Consider the following 24,500-nt stretch of genomic DNA (forward strand, 5'->3'; position numbering starts at 1 on the left):
GTAAGAATTGAAGGACAAAAAGAACGTGGCTACTTACGTTGCATTCCTGCCTGCTGAAATGGAAGATCATGTTCTCCAACTTAACCTCTATTACGAAAATTATTCATGCGAAAAATTAGAAAGCAATGCGAGACAGACGTCCACATTAGCGAATAGAGGATTCCTTTTAAGAACCCCACCCTCCTTCCCTCCCCTCTTCCTCTCTTCCTCCATCTCTATCCTTGGTCTATCCTCTCTAATCTCTCATCTTCCGCTCAGCTCCATGGCATCCAGAACTCATTTGGGCTTTGCTCCTCTCCTACTCCGCTACGTTTCTTTGGTCCTCATGGCCTCTTTGTGGCCCGTGACGGCGGGGAGATTGAGCCCGGCCGCGTGTGATCTGTTCAACGGGAGCTGGGTGTACGACGAGTCATACCCTCCCTACGACTCGGAGAGTTGCCCCTTTAATCGCCGCGAGTTCAATTGCCTCAGGTACGGCCGCCCCGATAAGTTGTACCTCAAGTACAGATGGAGTCCCAACGGCTGCGACCTCCCAAGGTGAGTCCCGCATCCTGCGTGTGTGTGTGTTTTGGAGTATTTGAAGTTTTAAGAGGGAACTAATACGGGGATTGGAGTTGTAGATTTGATGGTAGAGACTTATTGGAGAGGTGGAGAGAAAAGAAGATAATGTTCGTGGGTGATTCATTAAGCTTGAATCAGTATAATTCGCTTTTATGTCTTCTCTACATGGCGGTGCCCAATCAAAAGACTAACTCTAGTGATAATGGAACGCTTAAGACCGTCATATTCGAGGTTCGTATTTCTATCTCTATTTTATATTAAAAATTCATTGATTAGAAAATATTATCATATATTCAACATCTACATGACAAATAATTACCGGTAAATTATTGGTTGAAATAGTTCTATTATATATATTTTAGATCAATTAATAAGAAACTATCGCATTATCTAAGAAAATGAATTTTTTTTCATTCAAAACAGCAAAAATTGTTAGCTGATGAATCAATAAAACTTTTTTATTCAAAATTTTTAATTAAATTTAAAAAATAATATATATTTTTTTCATTGATAAATGGTGTTGTGGCTTTTTATTAGATTATCCAAGATATATGTGGTGGAACTGTTCTAACCTATAATTTCTCACCTACTAGCTACTAGTTTATTCATCCTAAACACAAACATACCATGCTTGTGGTACATGTATCCATGGTAAATGTCAAGGTGCATTAACATGGTTGTAGCCGTTCATTGCTTAAGGACTAGTTTAGATGGCTAGCAAGTTGATTACCCGTTCTTTTGCAAACACGAGAAGAAATTGTCCCCTAATAGATCTCTCCATCACGTGACCGAGGGGGAACATCCTCTTCCATCGCTCGTCATGGTAACGCAGGCTACGCCTTTTTTTTTTTTTGGTAGAAAGTAGGCTACGCCTTTGGTACCGCTGAAGTACACGACGACCAGAACCGTTCTGTCGTCATATTCTCTCTTTCCCTCGCGGAAACATCAGAGTCAGACCGGTCCATCATTGAGGTGGTGGATCGATGACGATGATACAAGCGATGACGACCTTGAGGCCGTCGGATCCCGTGACATAGGCCGCGACCGTGACGCCCCTGAGGTTGGAGGCGAAGGGAGCCGAGTTTGAGATCCAGCGGGGGCGACGTACGGTTGGAGAGGTGGAGGAATGAGTTCTCGCCCGCCTCTATGAAGCGGTGGACTGGATGAAGCTGGTAGTCCCTCCTGCCGTCGGTGAGTTGCTGGAGGCGCCAAAGCCGTCGTTGTCAATTGAGAGGCCGTGGAATCTGAGGACAAGTAGGGCGGGGTCCTAGGGGAAAAATTTTAAGGATTTTAGTTATAAATTGTGTAGAACAAAAAGGACTTCAAGCTAAAATTTTAATTTTACTAGAGTGTGCAATTTACACTTTATTTTAATCATCAAAAAATCTACCTGATGTTTTTGATTTAGGAGTCCAGGAACGTGATAGATTTTCTAAAACTTTTCAATTAAAAATAGAATAAATTATAAAAATCTTCATGAGTTTATGGATAAATTATATTTATACTTAACAGTTTAAAAATTTTATGGTTATCCTCTTGAGATTTATTTTATTTAATATTTTAATTCATAATTTAATAGAATGTTAGTTTAACTTAAATACGATCCAGATGTCATGTAAAAAAATTTTAAAAAATAATTAAAATAGCTTTAAGCGATATAATATCCATCCAAGTAAGAGAAAAAATTAAGAGATATCGTGGGTCTAGAGATTGATCTTAATGGCATCGATATGAAATAGGCAGACATTGATGAAGGTTTTAATAAATAGACTGTTGTAGATAAAAGATTCCAAAGACATTTGAGAGTAGAGAAAATAAAAAGGAGCATTATTTTTATAGAGGTAATTTTATTTTTTTATATTAGATAAATTATTCCATTAATGCTATTAATTTAATTGTGTGCAAATATAAATTTTATTAATGGCTGTGTATCGTATAATAGACATAAATCTGATATAATTTATTTAAAAAAATAATTATAAAGGAACCATGGTTAATGCATCCGCTTTTCAAATCACTTACGGCAGCGTCCGTTAGCTACTACAAGAGACGATCATTCAACAGCTTGACTTAGGGGACCAAATGGAATACGGTCCACGTGCTTTAAGTTGGCTTCACAAATGGAACAAAGAAGTACCAGTGGAGCCGGATTCAGTTCAAATTTTTTGCTTGGTAGATGCTGAAAGGTTTTGGTGAGGCTCGTGCAAAGGTGATCATTTGCTAAAATTCCGTAAAGCACGTTCTTTGCACCGCATAGCAAAGAAGCCTGGAATTTAACCAAGAAAAAGACACCCTCCCCCTCCTATTCCTGCAAAGTTTTTCTTTCCCACTCCAATCTACCATGATCGCTTAGCCTTTTCTCCGTTTGCAACTTCGCCAGGATGGGTGAGGGCACATCGCACTATTTACTCTTTTCCAAAGCGTATGCAAGTTAGTACTCCTGGTTTTTTTTTTTCCTTCCTTCGTGCGGGCGCGCGTGTGAGAGAGAGAGAGAGAGACGTGTTAGCATTATTCGACCTCTTTGATAGAGGCCAAGGGCCAAGGCAGACTTGCCTCAACGTGAGGGGTCCCAGAGTGTTATATTAAGTTTCTAACACATATTTTTTGGCTCAAAAAAATAAGCTAACATTGGGATTGTTACAGGACTATAATGTGTCGGTGATGTTTTACCCCAGCCATTATTTGGTGGACATTGTCCGCGAGAAAATTGGACGGGTTCTCAAGCTGGATTCTATACAAGGTGGTCGAGTGTGGCTCGGCGCTGACGTGCTCATCTTCAACACATGGCATTGGTGGCCTACGAGGGGACCCTCCCAGCCGTGAGAACGGCATCCAAGCTCCTTTCTGTCTTCCACTTTGCTCATATCTACAGGACGGCCAACTTTAATTTATATTTGGAACTAAGAGCTTAAGGAGGATTTTGTGGTGCAGATGGGACTTCATTCAGGACGGCGACAAGATATTGAAGGACATGGACCGCACTGAGGCTTTCTCTAAGGCACTGGCCACGTGGGCCAGCTGGGTGGACTCCAGCATCAATCCAGCCACAACTGAAGTCTTCTACCAGGGAATCTCTCCATCACATTACCGGTAAGTCATGGCAGGGGGTCAATTGGAAATTCTCTGTGAGGAAATTTTCTTACAGTCTGGTCTGATAGTTAAATATTACGCTACACAATTTCCGATACGTCAAATTTCATCACACAACAAACATTAGCAGGTATCACATCTAGTAATGCTATCAAGTGCAACATTAATCTAACAGCAAGTAGCGCATCCAGTAATGCCATCAAGTGCAGTACTGATCTACGTTGAGCTAGTGGCATGTTGGGCTATTGCTCAGCAAGTAGCACATCTGGTGATACTATCAAGTGCAATATGAATCTATGTTGAGCTAGTGGCATGTTGGGCTATTGCCGGGTGGTTACACCCTCAAAAACTTGAAGATCTTATGTTTGTATAAGAATCCAAGCAGATATTTGTTCAATTCTATATTAGCTACGTACTAGATAAATTTTAAATATTTATATATTACTAAAAAATTTTAATAATATTTTCTGATTAATTTTTTTGGATGAAGGCCTAGGTTGTTACTTTTGAAGTCCCCAAACATATTTTCCTAGGTGTTTAATATGGATAAATAGTCATACTCTGCTTCAGAATGAGAGGTAACTTATTGGATGAAGTCTTCAATTGCTATAGTTCAAGTTCCCGAACATGTTTTCCTTGGTGTTTAATATGGATAATCAGTAATACTCCACTTCAAAGTGAGGGGTCAATGATTCAAATCGTAAGTGGTGTTATATGTTTACATTTTGATCATGAGTAACTTACTTTGAGAATTTTCTAGGGCAAAAATATTGGATTCATATCCCAACATTAGTCAAAATACTTAATGTATAGGTTGGACTCCCTCTTGCTCTAAAACAAAAAGGGCCGGATGAGACTTAATATTCCTTGCATGATGATAACAAAATATAACAATATGCAGTAAAAAAATCAAACAATTATGTACCTTACGTGATCTTTCGCTGGAAAAGAGTTTTTATACTCTCAAAAGTATTAAACCGTGCCTTTAGAAGCTCAAACAATTTTTTAGGGTTAAAAGGAAGAAGCATAGATAATATTTTTGGAGAAGCATGGGAAGATCACATAATTTTCTTATTTTCTTCCCCACCTTTAATTTTCTTACAATCATTTTCTTCATAGCTGTCACCATTTTATTCCAAGATTACTTTTAGTTTTATCTCTTTTCTCCTTTCTCCTAATATTTAAGATGCTTCTTTCACATTTTTAACCCCCAAAAAATGGAAACCAAAAGAAATCTAGATGTATATATACTTCATTCACACTGAATCAAAAGAATGGGAATGTCGCAGCTCAGGACGTGAGATATGGCATACTTTATTTTAATGATGACAATTTATCTTGCCCAGTTTTTTATTACAAACGTTTCTTTGATATTGTGTTTTACTAACGTATGATCACTCGGAAACTAGGGGACAGGATTGGGGCGGGTCACCCAAAGATAGTTGTTCTACGCAAACACAGCCACTGAACGCATCAACATATCCTGCAGGACCACCGCCACAAGAAGCCATCGTTTTATATACGTTGCGTACCATGTCGAAGCCCGTACATTACCTGGATATAACCTTTCTGTCGCAGCTCAGGAAAGATGCTCACCCATCAAAGTATAATGGTGTTCACTACCAAAATGACTGCAGCCATTGGTGCGTTGCTGGCCTTCCGGACACATGGAACCAGCTCATGTATGCGGCTGTTGTGAGTCGAAAGTGAGATAGCATGTAGGATTCCCATGGGAAGGAAATCGTTCCTTGAAATGAATAATGATTCGAATATATTTCTCAAATGAAAAAATGGTTCAATTTATGTCCTTTTATATGTTGTATTGGCTCTTCTCCAAGTTGCTACTTAAGTATTTGGACGTGAACTTGCGGTACATGGTCCTCGAAGACACCTTAGTGCAGAATGGTCGCTAATTTGTTAACGGGTGGAAAAATTATGGGAAATCCATAAAGAAATGTGATTAAAATGGTTTTATTCGAAGAGAAGCAATGCCAATAGACAAATAAGCCACAAGATCCTTTGAAAAAATAATAATAAATCTAGTTGAGATAAATCTCTAAAAGATCAGTACGATATCCTCTCCAAACGAGAGGAGGGTAAACAAGATTATAATGGCAGCATTTGGTAATTCAAATGGGATCACTACAGTGATCTTAGATCATCGGTAATTTGAATTCTGATCTAATCATTAGTGATCTAAGATCATTATATTTGATAGACTATAATTCAGTGATTAAAGATCCTCAGGTACTCATAAGTAACATGTTTGGTATTTTATGGAAATCCAAGATCACTGATTATATAATACCAAATTACCCATAATATATTTCATAAAATATATTTATTAATCATATATAATATATTATAAATAAAATATTACTATACTTATTAATATATTAATGATTAATAGACTCTATAAAAGTAAATTTATTAGTTTTATAAATTATTTATCCTATGAGAATATATTAATTGTTATTATAGAATTATTATTTTTATTTGTACTTATAATATATTACTTATTAATATAAATATTTATTTTAATTAAAAAATAAGATAAATAGAAGTACTATATTAAATATTTTTACTATCGAAATATAAAATATAATAAGATATTTTTATTCTAAGTTAAAATTATCATATGATAATAATTAACTAGCACTCAATCCTTATATTGCGGAGATTTAATTGATAATAATGATTATATTTTATATAAAATGTTGCTCTCACTAATTAATTTCATAATAAGATCAAAAGGATTTTTGAGAGTTCTTCTTTCCAAAGAAGGCTTTCCAAATCAGTAAAGATTACTGCATTTGATATTATTTTTTTTATCATACTATATATATTTTTATTTTTATTTAAAAATATAAATAATAAAAACTAAAATTTGATACGTCACATTGTGAAAAATTATCCTATAATCTTACATGTCCATATAGAAGTCACCCCTAATATCCATGTATTACTTTATTATTATTATATAGATATATAAATTTTTTATTATACTATTTATACTTTTATTTTTTATTTTTATTTAAAATATTAAAAAAATTTGATATCTGACGTTGCGAGAGATTATGCTATAATCTTACGTGTCAATATAAAATGTTATCCCTAATATTCGTATGTTGCTTCACTATTATTATATAGATAGATTTTTTCATCATACTATTTATACTTTTATTTTTTATTAAAAAATATAAAAAATAAAAAAATAAAACTTGATATGTGGCATTGTGGTAAATTATCTTATAAAGTTATGTGTCAATACGAAATATCACTTTTAATACCCGTATATTACTTTACTATTATTATATAAAAAAATAAAACTTGATACGTGGCATTACAGAAGATTATCTTATAATTTTACGTATCAATATGGAATGCCACCTCCAATACCTGTGTATTACTTTATTATTATTATATAGATAGATAGATTTTTTTATCATACTATTTATATTTATATTTTTTATTTAAAAAATATAAAATATAAAAATATAAAACTTGATATGTAGTATTGTGAAAGATTATCCTATAATCTTATATGACAATGTAGAATATCATCCCTAATATCTGTATATTATTTTATTATTATTATATAGATAGATAGATTTTTTTATCATACTATTTACTTTTATTTCTCATTTCTTATTTAAAAAATAAAAAAAAGTAAAACTTGACACATGATGTTGCTTTACTATTATTATATAGATTTATACTTTTGGTTCTTAATTCTTATTTAAAAAATATAAAAATAAAAAATAAAACTTAACATATAACGTTATGGGAGATTATCTTATAATCTTACGTGTCAATATGAAATGCCATCCGTAATACTTGTGTATTACTTTATTATTATTATTATTATATAAATATAAATTTATATTTTTGTTTCTTATTTTTTAATTTAAACAATATATAAAATATAAAATATAAAACTTGATACGTGGTGTTATGGAAGATTATCTCATAATCTTACGTGTCAACATATAATGCCACTCCTAATATCCATGTATTGCTTTACTATTATTATATAGATAGATTGCTTTACTATTATTGTATAGATTTATATTTTTATTTTTAAAAAAATATAAAAAAATAAAATTTGAAAAGTGGTATTGCAGGAGATTATCCTATAATTTTACATATCAACACAGAATGCTACTCTTAATATCCGTGTATTGCTTTACTATTATTATATATATTTATATTTATATTTTTTATTTTTTATTTAAAAAATAAAAAAATAAAAAAATTTTGATATGTGATATTGTAGAAGATCACCTTATAATCTTATGTGTCAACACGAAATATCATCCCTAATATCCGTCTATTATTTATTATTATTATTAGCATATTACCCATGTAATGTATGGGATTTTTTTCTATTTGCATTGTAGATAAGTTATTTTGAATCAAGTAATTTTTTTTGATGTAAGTATAAATATTGATAAAAACTGATGTCATGGTTGAACGAAAACTACTCTGTTCTTGGAGAAAAAGGATAGACATTTTCCTCTTAAAATGAAAGTAAAAAAATCTCTCTCTTACAATCTACCCCACAACCCAACCGAAACAAAAATTAAATAAGTTCTCACAAAAAAGAAGGGATAGCTCTTTTTTCCAAGCAAACATGATTCATTCTCGATAAGCTTGAAATTTTTACCATATTTTGGAGAAAAAACAGTGTTTGGCCATGATCGAACCAAAATACTCCAGAAAGAACAGTTCTACCCTGCTCTGCAAGCGTTCTTGAGGGACGAGAGAGGATTTTTTTTTTTCCATGTGGCTCCCTCCCACCTTTTCCAACACTCCTCTCAAGAAGTGCGGCTGCATCTTTGTCCTTACCCTCACTAGTGACGGCGAGCATCGCCTTGGCCACGATCTCATCACCGCCATCCGATCCCCCCTCGTCCACATCCGCATTGAGTCAGTTGCCATCCGCGGCACCACCCTCGTCACCACCGCCGAAGGCCGTTTCTTCTCCAACGGCTTCGACCTCACCTGAGCCCACTCTGACAGATCTCACTCCACCACCCACGAGCGGCTCAGCTCCAAGAACCATATGATGCATGATCTAATCGCCGCCATCCGATCCACCCTTACCCGCGTCCGCATCGAGTCGGCCACCGTCCGCAGCATCGCCCTCATCACCACCACCGAGGACCATTTTTTCTCCAATGGTTTCGACTTCACCTGGGCCAACTCTGTCGGATCCCACTCCGCCACCTGCGAGCAGCTCAGCTCCAAGAACCACCACGTCCTCGTTGCAAGTGGCAGTGGGACTGTTGGCCGGGGTCGACGCTATGGGCGGGGGAATCGACGAAGGCCTCAATCATAAGTGAAGATGCTTTAGAATGGAGAGCGAGCGAATAGGGACGCATAGGTGAAGCGGGCGAATAGGAAAGCATAAGCACTGTTTTTTCACGTGGCCCCCCTTCCTTTACCAACACCCCATACGTCAACACAAAACATGGACCCTAAATCTGTTTATTATTTTATTATTATTATATAGATATAGATATAAATTTATATTTATATTTTTTATTTTTAATTAAAAAAATAAAAAAAATAAAACTTGATATATAGCATCGTGGAAGATTATCCTATAATCTTAAATATCAACACGGAATGCTACCCCTAATACCGATGTATTGCTTTATTATTATTATATAGATATGATTAATAATATATTATAATATAATATAATATCATATATATAATATTAATATAATATATTAATGATATATTGATATATCAAATATTTTATTAAACTAAAAGATATTTTTGTCCTTATATTTCAACCTAAGATCACTATCTAGGGATGATCTTGAATTCCCGATTTTAAGAATGGATATCACATCAAGGGATGATTTGAAGAGCGGGGATGATCTAAAATCACTACTACGTAGGATCACAATGGTGCAATTAAATATGGTGATTTCATCATCTTCACTCATAACACCCTTGATTCTGAATGGATCATTCCATACTAAACACTTCCTATATGTACATTTTAATTTGGAATGCCAACCGAATGCAATTTGCATCTAGGCATCATTTGGATATATCTACGGTGGTAACCTGAAATAGGACTAGGCTAGGCAGGTTTAGGCATAGTTTGCGCCAAGCCAAACTTCCACATAAATATTAGTATTAAATATGACTTAATTTTTCAAGATTTCATTAGTATTTGCTTTGTAAATATATAATTTGACCCAAGCTCGCATTGTTTATACTTTGTCATCTCTAGCTTATTTTGTTTTACTTTTAGATATTAGTCATGTGGACATTTACATATAACTTGGCTAAGTTGATCCAACTGACCCAATCCAATCTAACCCATGATTTTGAAGCCGAGCTTTAGAGATTCAAGTCTGGTTGGGTTTGGATGACGCCCAAAGCAACACCCGGCTCCAAATGCAAACATGGTTTGGAGCTGTTGGGATATACCGACTGACCCCTATATGCCTATTTATCCTCGGAACGGTCCTACTGACGTCCGACTCTACCCACCGGACGGACAGACGACTCCGACAATGACTGTCGACAATATCCGACCGAAGGTATATCGGCCAAATAGGTCAATACTGTTTCCAACCGGTCGAGCGGTCGAACCTATATCACCGACTCACTGTCGGGGGTGGCGGCCAATGTCCGACTTCCACAAGGCACCAGATCAGCCGACGGTGTTTTCGAGTCATCACCCGACGTCCCGACAATCAAATACCGACATATAGTCGGTCAGCCCGTCCAAACGCCGTACAACCGCTATGGACTGTTGTCCTGCCAAGGACATGCTGTACGACTGCCATGGGGCATGTCCCGTCAAGGACACAGGTTAATTCTGATGACTTGACAACCCACTACGATTTGATAGCCCCTGACGATTTGACAACTCTCCAGTTGTCTGCATCATTAATGGCAGGACTATACCGCATTCTACTATAAAAGGGGATAAGACAACAGTTTTGGTAAGTTTTGACAAGCTTTTTTCAAGCTCTCTTAAGCTTTCTCAAGCTGAGCCCCTGGTTCTTTCCACTGTTGCCTAGTCTCTTCTCTGACTTGAGCGTCGGAAGGTCCCCACCGGAGACATCTTCGGTCAGTTAGGACTTTCTTTGCAGGTGTCTGTTTCCGACGATCAGGCGATGAGGGGATTGGCTGCAACAAGAGTCACGCACCATTGCAGACCTTAGGTACACGTGGCACAGTTTGCAAGGTCTCACCATGGTGCAAATGCGAAGACTGAGTCCGTTGTGCATGCCATTTGCACCCTCACATTCAGTTTCGGATTGTATCCCTTGCATGAAAGAATGATTGATCTTCTTTCACGACGTAGCACGTCAGATCATATTTTGTACAGCTCTCAAAGCACTTCGAACCTTCGGAATCATCCGCCTGCATAGCTCTTGCAACAACCATCGCACGATCCAGCAATGGATTTGGCCCAAGGAAGGTAAATCCTTCTTGGCCTCCAAAAATACAACACCGTGAGGTCGTATTCAACAAAAGCCAAGACTAACCATTTTTTTTTTCCATGCAGACGGTCACATTATTTTGACGTGAGAGCAAACCATACAAAATATCCTTCAAGACCGACGAGCATGTCTCATCTTGTCTTTAAATTCAGTCTCTAAAATACTCCATCACATAGGATGCAACCCAATCTATCATATAGTTCGCCTTCTGATAAATGGACTAACACAACAATCGTGAGACGTAGAGTAATCTAGTTGTCATGGAAGAGCAGATGGATTTTTTGCTGCTTCATGTTGTCCTGGATCTATTCAACGATAATAGTAGAATCTTTCTTAATGAAAATTCTATCCACTAGCAATCCCTATCTGGCACAGATAAACTCTATTCAGACGGCCTTAGCTATCAAGATTGAAAGCTCAAAGAGATAGGAGCTTCTCACTGCTAACAACCAAGCATCTGAGCTCCAGATGACAAAGCCTACATCAATCCTACCATCTCTGATACTGCCATCGAGGTTCATCTTGACAAACCCCAAAAGAAAAAGCTCCCAAGAAATGAAAATAATCCTTTGAATCGCTGCAGTAGTATGGGAGTCTCAGGGATCAGAGGAGTCAAGGGATGGGTCAGCAACGTCGAAATGGCTATACTCTATAGTCAAATAGATGGCTTTCTCCAGCACTTAGTGTGCAGGCAACACTTTGCCTTCAAAGACTAAGCTATTTTTAAAAAGCCAAATCTGATAGGTAATATAGGCCGTGTTGCTCCCCCAAGTGGAGATCTTCTTCGTCATATTTTGACAGATTTCACTTAGGAAGGGCTCCAACCAAAGGCCACTACTCGTTTCCCTAGGCTAGCCGCCCGCCCTCCTCCAAATCAACCTTGCTCTTCGACAACGAAGAATGGCATACTCCATCGACTCATCCTCCAGTCCACAGACCAAACACGAAGCTAGAAGCTCCATACCCCTATCTCCAAGAAGTGTGCATGTCGGAAGTCAGTCTCGTGCAAGCTTCCAGAGAAAAAGTCTCACTTTGAGATGGGTGACCACTCTCCAAATCCAAATAGCCTCAATCCTCCTACTCGTCATTGGCCTACATCTCTTGATCAGACCCCTCGAGGGATCCTTGGGCAGCAAGATTGACCCCACATCCTCAGATCCTACTTGTGATGCAATGAGATCGGAGTGGCAAGAATCCGATCAATAAGCGAACCACTAAATAAATAGGTGATCTCCTGAGCTCTCCAGCCCCTGCCATCAATAGTGAACAAGTTACAGACATGCAGATAATCAACTATCTCGTTGCTGACGTAGGACAGCCAGTGGAAAAGAGATAGGCTGGATATCCAGGCATCTTGGCTCACATCCATCAAAATCTCATCCCCAATCAACCATCTGACCTATGCCAAAATAATAGATCGATGAGCACAAATCTCTTTCCAAATGAAGGAGCAACTACGAGAAGCTTGGATCTGGGACTTCTAACTCCACATTCCATATCGGGCTCTAATCACTTTGCTCCACAAATAATCTGGTTGAATAAAAAATCTGATAATATATCTGACAATCATGATCGCTCTTGATCAATAGAGACTGAATCTTCAAACCTCCATCCCTCACAAGCTGACAGACCGCATTTCAAAACAGTAGGTGGATGCTATACCCATCCTATCTCGAGTCCCATAAGAAGTTTCAAAATCACTGCTCCAATCCTCTAAGATAGGAACCCGGCATAATCATATTTATCAAAGGGTACACTGGAATGGAACTGAGCATCAATCTTATAATAGGCGTTCTGCCCATCATCGTGTCTCTTAAGCACAACACGTATGCCGGGCCTTCAACAGATGTCAACTAAAGCCCAGACTACCCGCCTCCTCATTCTTCTTCTTTCTTGAACCATCCACCCCTCCGCCTTCTCCCTCACCCATAATCCCGTTCCACGCGCTTTCAACAGATGTCAACTAACGCCCAGGCTACCCGCCTCCTCATTCTTCTTCTTTCTTGAACCGTCCACCCCTCCGCCTTCTCCCTCACCCATAATCCCGTTCCACGCGCGGAAGAAAAAGAATATCAGCACTAGATTCCACGAATCATGGCTTCCCAGAAAGCCAAGCAGAGGGGCGTCTCCACCCAAGAGACCGACACCCATGGCCTCGCTGCCGCCACGGCTTATCTGGCGGCCAAGGGTACCGAGGCGAAGGTCACTACCGGGCATGGGGCCCGAGTCGCTGCCGGGTATGCTGCAGAGAAGGGGAACTGCAGCCAAGGATTATGCTGCATAGAAGGCCCAGCAGGAATACCATCCTGTCGTTCAGGGAGCCCGTGCCGCCACCAATGTCACTGCGGAGAAGGCTTCTGCTGCAATGGGTATTGCAATGGAAAAGGGCCGGCAGGGGTATGATGCAGCGAAGGATACTGCAGTCCAGGCTGCAGTGAAGGCCAAGGATGTCACTGTGAGCGCCGGTGAAAGTGCTGCGGATTATGCGAAGCAAGGCGCCAAGAAGGCCAGAGACGTGACGGTCAGCGCCAGAAAGAGTGCTGCAGATTATGCGCAGCAGGCTGCAGCGAAGGCCAAAGACGTGACGGTGGAAACTGGAAAGAGTGCTGTGGATTATGCGCAGCAGGCAGCGGCGAAGGCCAGAGGTGCAACCGTGAGCACTGGTAAGAGTGCAGCAGACTATGCCTGAAAGAAGGCGGTGGGAGCCAAGGATGCAGCTGCCGGTGCAGGTCAGAAGGCTATGGAGTATGTTGGCCAGAAACCAGGGGAGACACAGGAGGCAGCTGGAGCACAGGACAGAGAACCAAGGAATTAGCGGAGCAGAAAGCAGAGGAAGCGAAGGAGACAGCCCAAGAGTCTAGCGAGTGACCCAAAGAACGAGCAGAGTTCTACTGAAGCAAAGGTATTGAATAATAACTCGCGGACTTCATCTAAATAAGGAGAATTTCTCCCGTATGATGCTAAGATGAAACCATTTATGGACTGGATAGTAATGAAGTTGGGTGCAGCTCGAGGAACAGACTCAGAAGGGACAGGAGGAACTTTAGAAACTCTGACTCATAGGAACGGAGGAGGCTGCTGCTGAAAGAGGCTACCAAGAACACGAGGAACAGAAGAAACAAGGGAAGACGGAGCATGAGCAGCAAAGAAAAGAAATAAAAGCAGGAGAGGGCCGAGAGGCTGCAGTGCAGCAAACAGAACTGGTGGAAGAGGAGTGCAGGCGCTATTGCCGCTGGTGACTTGTTTGAAGTTGTGGGTGCGACCGTAATCACAGCAGCCCAATCACCCAAGGAACTGGTTATGGGAAGACAGCGAAGGAAAGAGTGAACAAATAAATACAAATGCACTAAGCAACAGTTTGTTTGAACTTTTCAGCTTTCCTCCTCGTGTAAGTTTGGTGTCTTATAATGACGTAAATAGAATGGCGATGAACGTATAAATAAAATGGCTCTAGCAATTAGCACAATATGGCCAACTTTACAAAAAAAAACTGCTTGCCAGTCTGACAAGATGCCGAGCTGCACGCTTCCGCTGATGGTTTTGGCCTGGGATTTGGCTTTAGCACTGGTAACGGAGGGAACCAGCTTTATCTTTTAGCTCCTGGAATGCACGCATTGTTTCGACATCAAAACCTCCTGCAAACTGGAAATAACCAAGAGAGCTTTGATTAGAAATGGTTAAAATTGAAAGTATGATGACCATTTCTCAGGAGATTTTCCAAATGCGTCCAAATACCTGGTGCACTCTGAAGGCAAATCTAACACCCTGGAGCATGAGCTCCTCTTCTTCAGGACCGCCTGCTATGGCCTCAAGCTCAGAAGAGACTCTTTTCATGTATTTCATTGCCAATTTCACTGAAGCTAGCTTGATCTGCATGATGAATCCCATGTCAGATGTTAGGATCCATTTCACTCTGTATCATAGTTTTATTATTGTAGTTAAGCTGTTAATTTTACAGCGTGCTCAGATGTGCTAAACATAGGATAACCTTTTATTCCACTTGAAATTTTCACAAGAGATGGCTCTATACCGTGCCTGAAAACCTTATGAAAAATTAAGAGAAATTTCTACCTTGAGCAGATTTTTGGAGAACATACCATTTCTCATTAACCATTGATTTTGACTTCTTTATTTTGAAACCAAACATTTTGGCTGATATTTCATTGAAGATGCATATACTTTTTATCAATGGAAAGAAGAAAAGGTATTTATTTCAAATTCAAGTGCACCCAAATCAATCAGAGTTCTAGCCAATGTTCGAATGTCTTGGTTTGTTGAATTTCACTTATGTTTAAGGTTCTAGCTGACCTGGAAGGTCACATGTTCTGATGAAACTGATGAGGGAACCTTTAGTGCCTATTATCACAATATAATTTAACAAAATAATAATGAAGTATCTTGATTTCAACAATACAAGTTAGATATTATGTTAAAAATTATTGCACTCAAATAATAATTGCTACATCAATAGGATGACCTTTAATGAAGCAATTATATGTGTTCCAAACCTTCAGAAGATAAATATAGCTTAAATTATACATAGAAAAGTGGATGATATGATTTTGCAAGATAAATTTTGTACTATAAACATCTTCTGTGATTTATATCCTATCCTTTTCAACAAAAAAATTACCTAGATATGTCTACATCAGAGCTTAGTGATCTTGCACATAGAAATGAAAGTGTACATGTACAAGAATGTATAATAGTCCGCTTCATCCTACAAAAAGGAGAAATAGAACAGGTCAAACAAATATTGAATGTATCCCAGATTTGTGGGACCTTAGCAGCTCTCCAGCTGATTAAAGCCTTCTAACTTTAGTGAACTGAAAAGAATGTATGAGGCCCCTTAAGTGAGTAGTTGTCAGTAAATATGTCTCATTGGTCGTTAGAGAAATTCAAGAAAGGGCTTGCAGATGGGCAAGTTAAGAAAAGAAAGGAAAAAACAATATGAAAACCATTGCCCTGTTCAGCATTTTGTGAAGAATTGTGTGTTCAATTTTGCATGGCATTGAGCAAACAAATTCCTTATTGATTTGTTTACTAAATTATTTTCTTCCTGTTCACCAGAAATTTCACAATTTTGTCCGCAAACTGCTAAATTCTTCTGTCTGCCAACGGCTCTTTGTAAGTAAATATTTCTACTTTTGATGATCATAGAAGATATCTGCAGATGAAGTACTGACGTGGAACAAAACCCCAGAGACCTAAAACGGGTGGAACACTACATATATAGAAGATTCAAGCTAAAAACTAGTAAATAGTTCAGAATGGCATGAGGATTATTTAATAGTGGTCCACAAATCATGTTTAACATGGATTTTCGAGCCAAATTTGTTTGCCTATTAGACAAGATATGAAGGGCTCGCTATTTGATTATGGCCGAACCAAATAAAAACCGATATTGGATGTTGCAAGTTTTAAAAATCTTAAAGTGTAAGTCTCATGGTTGACAACTTGCATCATGCCATTCAAAACAACTTTAAGTTGTGAAGAGATGCAAGTAACTACGCTCAGCAACCACTTCTTTTATACTTTTGAATTATTATTTGCTTCTAAGATCACCTTATCTAGCATCTCCATTAATCACTCTTCACTGTAACCAATACTAGGCCTTTTTAACTAACAAATTTGCATACATATTTCCTGATTACAAGTTATAGTTATTCCCCATTATGCATAAGCTACCTTCCTGGCGACAAAGCACAAGTCAATATGACATGAGTGTATTAGAAATCTTCATGAAGCCCTTTTCTAGGAAGAAAATTCCCAAATATCATCTCCCGACACCAGTAGGAATTTAAGAAAATAGCCTAAACAATTGATTGAGACATCCTGATGAGACCCAAGATTGGAAAGCAGCATGACTTAGGGATTTTTTATTAGACTTAATTTTAGTTGTCAATCTTTTGAAATTTTTTGTCTGTTTGTTTAAAAAGATTATAATAGATCATTTAAAATCAAGGCTTAGGTAAAAAGATCTATAAGTTTACATGAATAGCCTATGAGCAAGTTACTGTAGCGGTATTGTTCATATAACACTGTTCATGCTATGGTAACCGTGAATAGTAACCACATAATATGAGAGATATTTTAGGAAAGTCAAAAAACTCCTGGGGTTTTCTTTTACTTTAAATATGAGAATTAAGTTACCTAATCAGGTTTTTTATGCAACATATGAATGAAAAAGAATGAAATTCTGATTTTTTTTTTCTTTTAACACGTGGTGTGCTTTCACAAAGAAGGTGCAAGATCTTCAAACTCGGTATGAATCCTATGTCACTAGTGAGTCCAGTATTTACCTTTCTTCTTTCACTATTATTGTTTAGATCTTCCATGTTTTTCATATTTTCATATTCTTTTACATATGATTCTGATTTCTTTATTTTCCTTCAAACTTACGTTCCGGATTCATCCTTTATCTTCGCCTTTATTTTTTTAGTGATTATCCATGTTTACTTTTAGTTCTTCCTTGTTTCTTTCACATCTATTTCTGCTTTCCTTACTTTTTATTCTTATTGATTTTTGTTCTTTTAATGATAATCTATCTTTACTTTTAGTTCTTCCTTGTTTCATTACATCTATTTATGCTTTGCTTACTTTTCAGTCTTCTTGGTTTTTCATTTCAGTAGCTCTTCTTATAGGTCTGAGTATTACCAAAAGAAAATCAGATCTTTCTTAGAAATTCCGGCAAACACTTGATTTTGGTTATTCAATTGTGTATACCCCGAACAACTCAATTTAGACCCTAGAACCCTAAAGCCTAGTTTAGATAGCAGTCATCTATTTCCTATTTTCTTCAGAAATGTGATCTTGCTAGTTCTGTTTCATTGAAAATTCAGGTCTCAACCAGAAATTGCAGCACCTTCAAGTTTCAGCCCTACCAATAAACCCTTATACATTCCCTTCTTCCATAGACTCTCCTACAACAGTTCTGATTGTGCCAAAGGCATAACTTAAAAGAACCACCTTTATGGGTGCATATTAAGAATTTGAGGAAACACTTCCCTCCTGTTTGACTCTAGTTGATTCTCAGCTTCAAGGAAACACCTTTCTCCTATTCATCTCTGCCTCTAATTCTCTCTTGAACCTCTCATATTGAAAGAATCAATCCTAGAGACCACCTCCTCTTCCATTCTCTACTTGTTTAATCTAAGCTATGAAACCTCTTCATTCTCTCACAGGATGTCATTATCTATACCAAACCCTGTATTGGCTCTTTGAATGATACCCAAATATAAAGGGACACCTTGACCCAATCTGACTAATAGTGGTAATTCCAGCAGAGTCAAAATTAAAACAGAAACTCTCATGGCAATCAAAGCACTGTATCCTGATAATGAAAAAAATCTGAAGTAATAACTAATAACAGGATATGCGCTACAAAACCAATGACCACTAATACATCTTTGGCTTTTTCTGTGCATGAGCAGAACCTTCCTTGTTGGTTATTGATTATTTGTTGTCCAGTGTAGTGAATCCTTGGCTTGCCTTCTCATATTTATGCTAGTCCATCCTTTTTTTATCGATGACAATCAACTCAATGTCCTCATGTTTGTTGAAGAGGGCCTTATAATTATATTAGTTTCTTTATAAAAGACTCAAGTTGAAATGGCATGATGAATCTTTAAAAAAAATGACAGGTCAACGGTCACAAAAACAGCTTATAGCTAAATCCTTGAGAATCTTTAAACTATTTTCAAATCATCATGTGATTTTAGCTCCGTCTTTATGAATACTTAGCTCTCTATTATTAATTATCTCAAAAGTTCTTTGTTTCAAAATATCATGTAACCAGACATGTTCTCGGCAGTCGTATTTTCCATGGTTCATCCTCAACAAAGATCAGAAACATTATAATTAAGAATTCATTTTCTAAAGGATCCTTTAGAATTTATCAAATACATTACTATTGGTGGATTAGCACTCTTAACAATCCTGAACTTGGAATTGCTATTGTTTCAATCTAAAAGTCCTTCTAGTCAATTTTCATTGCAGTCCAACTCTTAGCACTTCAAAAACATTTGCTCATCATCAATGCCTCATCTGACTCTGCTGGTCACAATTTTAGGATCTTCAGTAACTCATACATTTGGCATAGATGACAATATAGTGGAAAAAGACTCCTGATTTAGGGAAGTTAATATGTTAACATCATCTAGCATAAGATGATAGCATAACATAAACATTTCTACATGATCCTGAAATTGAGGAGCACAAGGTGGTGGGGAAATCATTCTACATTTATTTATATAACAAGCAGCGTATGCAACAACAAGGCCATTTCAGAGGGACATACACCTCATGCTACATAAAGGAGGAGACTTTCATGTATCTTGCACATTCCCTCAGTAGCTCTAATAATAAGTCCCCTGAGAGCGTGGATCCTTTATCATCTATTTTAATTAGTTGCTACTTATTTAACTACAAAACAAGCGCTTACTCCTCTAATCGTAACTTATTCAGATCATGAACACACCATTTTCACTTTCTCTGAAAGAGGGTTATCTTCTTTATATGCTATCCGTTGTCAACATCCAAAATCACAACCATCTTCATTTGCACGTTTCCACACCCAAAGGAAATTGGTGATCAATCCTCAAATTCTATATAAATCACATCAACCAATGTAACACATACCACATTCTCTTCGTATTTGGTTAATAAAAAATATATTCTTCTCAGAGATTTGCAATGAACATTGATCAAGGCTTTGCAGCATTATTTTCGTTTTCAAAATATACCAAATCTATGAACCCTTTAGAATCCTTGGGTTCATCTGCTTCCCTCTAAATTTTACATTTTTAGGGTCACTTAGTTAATAAATTGATGCAATAATGAGATTGTATCTAACTTGCATGAAATCCATGAGCTCGTTTGAATCTTTGTCTTCTACTTTGCTGCTTGTCAGACGTGATCACATACAAACAAAATGATGGTCTGAGAAAAATAAATTAACTTAATTTTCAGAAGGATAAAGTATTGACAAGGAATCGAACACATTGAGAGGCTCACCCCCTTGTAACACAAAAAAGGGTGCACCTGCACGTTTCCACATTTCTTCTCTTACCTCTTAATTTCTGATCACCTTATGCGAGTAATAAAGTCTAAGATCCATAACATCCATTTTATTACCTGTCATAATCGGAAGCTAATTTATCCAGATGTTAATTTGTTCACGTCCTAGCGGAGCCCAGGGGATGTCAAGTGATTTATTCAATAACAATGATGTCAATTATAGCGTCTGCTTCAGGACATCAATGCGGATAAGTGGGATCAAAATGGATCCCAGAAAAAAATAGCTATGAATTATAAAAAAAGCCTCAGGTTTGACAAAGCCAAGCCTCTTATTTTCCAGCTATCTAGATCAGAACTTCCATGATCGCATAATTTCTGTCCCGTGCCCTACATACCGCCAGATGGGAGAAGAACAAAGTTGGGAAAAGACGCTACGCGTCCACCTCACACATTCACGTGAACGCATGCTCACGTGCATCGAGAACCACAGGCCCATTACCCAGATCTCAGTTTGTCCTTTGTCTTTCTTTTTCTATAACACTATCATTTGTCATCTAGTTGCCCCCGCATTCCCCCTTTCTTCATTCAGGTCATTATTAACTTAATTTATTAACTATATGTAATGCAAAGTGCTGGTCTGGAAGTAAAATTTGATAACAGGAAAGGGCGACCTGGTAAAGTACCTGACTGACGAATCCAGTTTCAAGCATCCATCCCCAGGGGATCTGAAAACCCTTGTATTTCGTCGCCGCACTTTCTCGGACACGTGAGAGGTTGTAGACCCCTTGCTCTAACCTGTTGTAGAATATTAAGAACATTTTGATGAGGATTTATATTTTTTTTAAAAAAAAATCGAATCGCTCCAAGATCGATAAAGAAAAGATGGGGTAAATACTTCTCCAAAAGGGCCTGCATCTTCTTGAGAGCAGAAGCGCAGGACTGGCGGGGGTCGTCGCGGAAGGACGACGCCTCCGACTCCAACTTCTTTAGATCGCAGTAGCCGAACGCGGCTTCTCGCATCGCGTCCGCCTTCTGCTCCGGCCAGTCGAAGTGCTTCAGCACCGCCCTCTCGTCCACCTGGAATTGCCGTTTCCCAGTCACTGACCTGGACCCCGTTTCCCATTTCATTGCAAAGACGGTAACAAAGAATACCAGGAAAGAGAGCTCTTCGTCGAGCCATTTGACGAAGGCGACCACGTCTTCGATGTTGGCGAACGCGGCGTTCTCCACCTCCTTTATGAGGAACCTAATAAAATCCCCCTGCGTCTCCACGTCCGTCTTTATCTGTAACAGCGTGATATGAAAGCAGTCAAAAGAACCGCAGCTTATCTAACAACACGCACGCCGATAGAGAGACGGCCGACGCGTAACACGTACGCCAGACGAGGTTCAAGATCAAACAAGGCGGGGAGGGATATGGGGACTGTGGGACTAGAGGAGCGAACCAGATCGAACCAATTGTGACCATGACTCGACGACGACCATGTCCAGGTCATGAAAGGGCAATTTGGTAATTTAGATAGAAGATATTCACAGGAGATTCGGTGACGGTGACCCTACGATAGGCAGAACGGTGGCGATTTCGGAGAGCAGGAGATGGCGGAGAGGGGAGGGAAGGGAGATGGTGACGGGACTTACGGCAAGGAGGTAAGCAGACCGGTTCTCGATCTCGCCTATCATGTTTCGCGCGTTCGCGGCGGCGGGCGCGTCCGGCACTCCGCTTCCGGACTCCCGCTTCGAGTCCCTCCGCATTAGCGAGTGGTAGAACTCCACTACCTCCGGCACCCGCCTCACGGACGCCGCCGCCGATCTTGACCCTTTCGCAGGAGGAGGTGGCGGCGGAGGCGGAGGAGGAGGCCGCGCTCCGGCTCCCGGGGCCGGCGGCGGCATCGGTGCCAAGCCCACCAAGTTGGGAGGTTTGCCTCTTGTAATAGCGGTCGTCTCAGAGGTAGACGAGGATTCCGATGAGGACAAAAAGCAGGTGGAGCTGGAGGACATAGAAGGCATCGGAGGTGGTCTTGGAACCCTTGGAGCTCGAGGTTTTGAAATCTCTTCTCGCTCGCAGCGAGATTGTCGGGCCCTTTCGGTTTCCCCTTCCTCTGCCTTCGGATCCTTAAGCTCCGGCTTCTGAACCTCATGATTTGAAGCAATGTCGGTGGATTTTGGGCCTTTTCTCAAGTTCTTGAGAAGATTTGATCTCGCGGAGGCGTCGATGAGCCCCTGGAACCTCTGGGACGAGGAGCACTCGTCGATCTCCGTTGTTCCGCCGGAGAGCCTCCTCGACTCGCCGGAGCTCTGCTCCAAGACAGTCCTCTTCATCTCCTCGATCTCCGCCTTCAGTTCTTTGATCCTCTCCTCCTTCCCCCGGCCTTCCTCCTCTTCGTCCTCGATCTTGGACCGCAAGCTCTCAACGTCGAGTCGTAGCGCCTCGTTCTCCGCCTCCAAGCGCTCGGCCCTCTCATTGAGCCGGCCGAGTTCGTCGTTCTTGGAGGAGATCTCCATCTCGAGGAATGGGACGATGGCGACGGTCTCTTTGAGGATCTTCTGCTCGAGGAGCTGGGTGCGGAGGCGGGACTCCTTCTCCTGGAGCTCCTCCACGAGGCGAAGGAGCTCCGCGACGTCCGGCAACCGCGGCTGCACCTGGGCGGAGGAGCGGGGGAAATAGACGCCGAAGGAGCGGGCGAAGACGGCGGCGCCGCCCTTGTGGTTGGAGGGCGGAGCCTTCTGGGAACTCGGGGAGGACGAGGACCGCAGGGGCGTCACCGACTTGGGGGTCACCGGGCTCTTCTGGAACCCCATCGCTGCCTTGACCTTTCCGGCCACCATCGCCCTCTCCTCTTTACACTACCTTTGAACCGTTCAATTTGAATCAAACGATAGAGGCGGCTCGCGTCGCGTGGGCTTTTTCTTTGCTTTCTAATGTTCCAATCAAAGCGAGGGAGAGACAGATCGGTGGCGGAGTCTTTTTGTGTCGTGGTGGAGATACGAAGAGAGTGGGAGGGAACACAGAAGTCGAGGAACGGTCTGCTTTCTTTCTTTTATGTCCTGGGATCCAAAGTTTTGAAACGAGGGGGGAAGTTAGCCCAAAAAAGAACGAGGCGGGGTGGGAGACTCCCTGGAAGGAAACATATATATCGCCGGAACACTGCAACAGCAGGCATTGCTGGACGATGCGGTGGCAATCCGATCAGCTGTTTTGGTCCGGATACCGAAACATCCTGCCATGACATGTCGCCATTGTATTGAATGGAGAAATGCCCGGCTGACCAATCGATTTATGGGCCTTTAATATTATATTGAAACCGCATGTAATTTATTTTATTGGAAGGGTCTGGACTTAATTGGATCTATTTATGTATGTTTGAACTATATGGTGCTAATTGTAAGATAAAAATGAAAAGAAACAAAAAGATGAATCTGATAATAAATGTAACATTGAAGCTTGTGTTATATTGCTTATTGAATAATATTTTTATTTTTTATTGTATAAAGAAAAGAGACAAATCCGATAATAAATATGGCATTGAAGTTCATATTATATTGTTTATAAAATTATATTTTTATTTCTTGTTGTATTGATTTTGGTGGGTTAGTGGATCACACAGCTACTGGGGAAGAGATTTAAAACACTAGTCACCTCATATTTTGGACTTTTCTCAACAGTACTCTCTTCCCCCAAGAAAAAAGGGTTGTGTTTGTACGCATGAAGCCGTGAAAGGTTCTCCAAGATACTGTAGAGGCACTCAGCAATTAGGTCGTGACAAAACAGAAAGGCAGATTGGGACAGCAATCAGACTGGACCAAATTCTTCTGCCAAAAAAATCAGACTGGATCAAATTTGATAATTTTATTAAATAGATAATTTAGCTCAACCTATAATGAGATAAAATAAATTAAATAAGTTAAATAATTGAATTGCCACCCAGAAAGATAGACGAGCTTTCAATTTAATTATGCAATCTCATCCAAATGGACTAGCCAATTTCATGTTTAGTGTTTTTAGCAGTTATATGCATCCTAACAAGTTTAGGACTCAAGTATAATTCAGCTAAAAATAATAATTTAAAATTCAAGAAAAACATTAAATTTATCAAAGACTTGGAAACAATTAAAATAAATTAGAATTTAAAAAAAAAATCATGCAACATATAAAAATTTTATAATTCTTATAAATTTATTCATTAAAAATAATTATTGAATGGTCAAGAATAATAAGTGATAGAAAAAAAAAAATCATGACTAACAATAATATATGATATCATTAGTTTGTGATGCATAGTATTTCTTAATTTATTACAAGTAAATCACGAATAAATCACAAAATTTAGGTAAATTTGTGTTTGAAGAATAATT

At 39.1% G+C, this 24,500-nt stretch overlaps 2 protein-coding genes and 1 pseudogene across 5 annotated transcripts; 2 read left to right on the forward strand and 1 right to left on the reverse strand.

The window, feature by feature from the left end:
- The first annotated feature begins 262 nt into the window (after nucleotides 1–262).
- Nucleotides 263–5,361, forward strand: LOC140859399 (protein trichome birefringence-like 38). The gene is made up of 5 exons (XM_073261068.1): nucleotides 263–537; nucleotides 621–792; nucleotides 3,205–3,380; nucleotides 3,493–3,651; nucleotides 5,061–5,361. The coding sequence occupies exons 1-5, from the start codon at nucleotides 263–265 to the stop codon at nucleotides 5,359–5,361; spliced, it is 1,083 nt and encodes a 360-aa protein (XP_073117169.1).
- Nucleotides 5,362–10,297: 4,936 nt separating this feature from the next.
- On the forward strand, nucleotides 10,298–14,352 carry LOC140859074 (uncharacterized; annotated as a pseudogene).
- Nucleotides 14,353–14,455: 103 nt separating this feature from the next.
- Nucleotides 14,456–23,311, reverse strand: LOC105048180 (protein INCREASED PETAL GROWTH ANISOTROPY 1). Of its 4 annotated transcripts, none has more exons than XM_019851576.3 (6): nucleotides 21,786–23,311; nucleotides 21,300–21,431; nucleotides 21,043–21,224; nucleotides 20,819–20,942; nucleotides 14,865–14,999; nucleotides 14,457–14,771 (listed from the first exon to the last, which is right to left on the reverse strand). In XM_019851576.3, the coding sequence occupies exons 1-6, from the start codon at nucleotides 22,971–22,973 to the stop codon at nucleotides 14,688–14,690; spliced, it is 1,845 nt and encodes a 614-aa protein (XP_019707135.1). In that variant the 5' UTR covers nucleotides 22,974–23,311; the 3' UTR covers nucleotides 14,457–14,687. The 4 variants fall into 4 exon arrangements, with proteins under 4 accessions (XP_019707134.1, XP_019707135.1, XP_010925700.1 ...); XM_010927398.4 differs by having other exon boundaries at nucleotides 14,472–14,771; nucleotides 20,831–20,942; nucleotides 21,786–23,308; XM_019851575.3 differs by having other exon boundaries at nucleotides 14,456–14,771; nucleotides 21,043–21,431.
- Nucleotides 23,312–24,500: the final 1,189 nt, after the last annotated feature.

The sequence above is a fragment of the Elaeis guineensis genome, chromosome 7 (assembly GCF_000442705.2).
Source record: "Elaeis guineensis isolate ETL-2024a chromosome 7, EG11, whole genome shotgun sequence".
NCBI lineage: Eukaryota > Viridiplantae > Streptophyta > Magnoliopsida > Arecales > Arecaceae > Elaeis > Elaeis guineensis.

Bases quoted from the DNA above. Each gene is read 5' to 3' on its own strand.
- LOC140859399 (XM_073261068.1), top strand. From the start codon at position 263: ATGGCATCCAGAACTCATTTGGGCTTTGCTCCTCTCCTACTCCGCTAC. The intron at 793-3,204 runs GTTCGTATTTCT...GGATTGTTACAG, and splicing joins TTAAGACCGTCATATTCGAG to GACTATAATGTGTCGGTGAT. The intron at 3,652-5,060 runs GTAAGTCATGGC...CTCGGAAACTAG, and splicing joins ATCTCTCCATCACATTACCG to GGGACAGGATTGGGGCGGGT.
- LOC105048180 (XM_019851575.3), bottom strand. From the start codon at position 22,973: ATGGTGGCCGGAAAGGTCAAGGCAGCGATGGGGTTCCAGAAGAGCCCG. The intron at 20,943-21,042 runs GTATTTACCCCA...ATTCTACAACAG, and splicing joins ATGCAGGCCCTTTTGGAGAA to GTTAGAGCAAGGGGTCTACA. The intron at 15,000-20,818 runs GTCGCCCTTTCC...TTCATCATGCAG, and splicing joins TCAGTCAGGTACTTTACCAG to ATCAAGCTAGCTTCAGTGAA.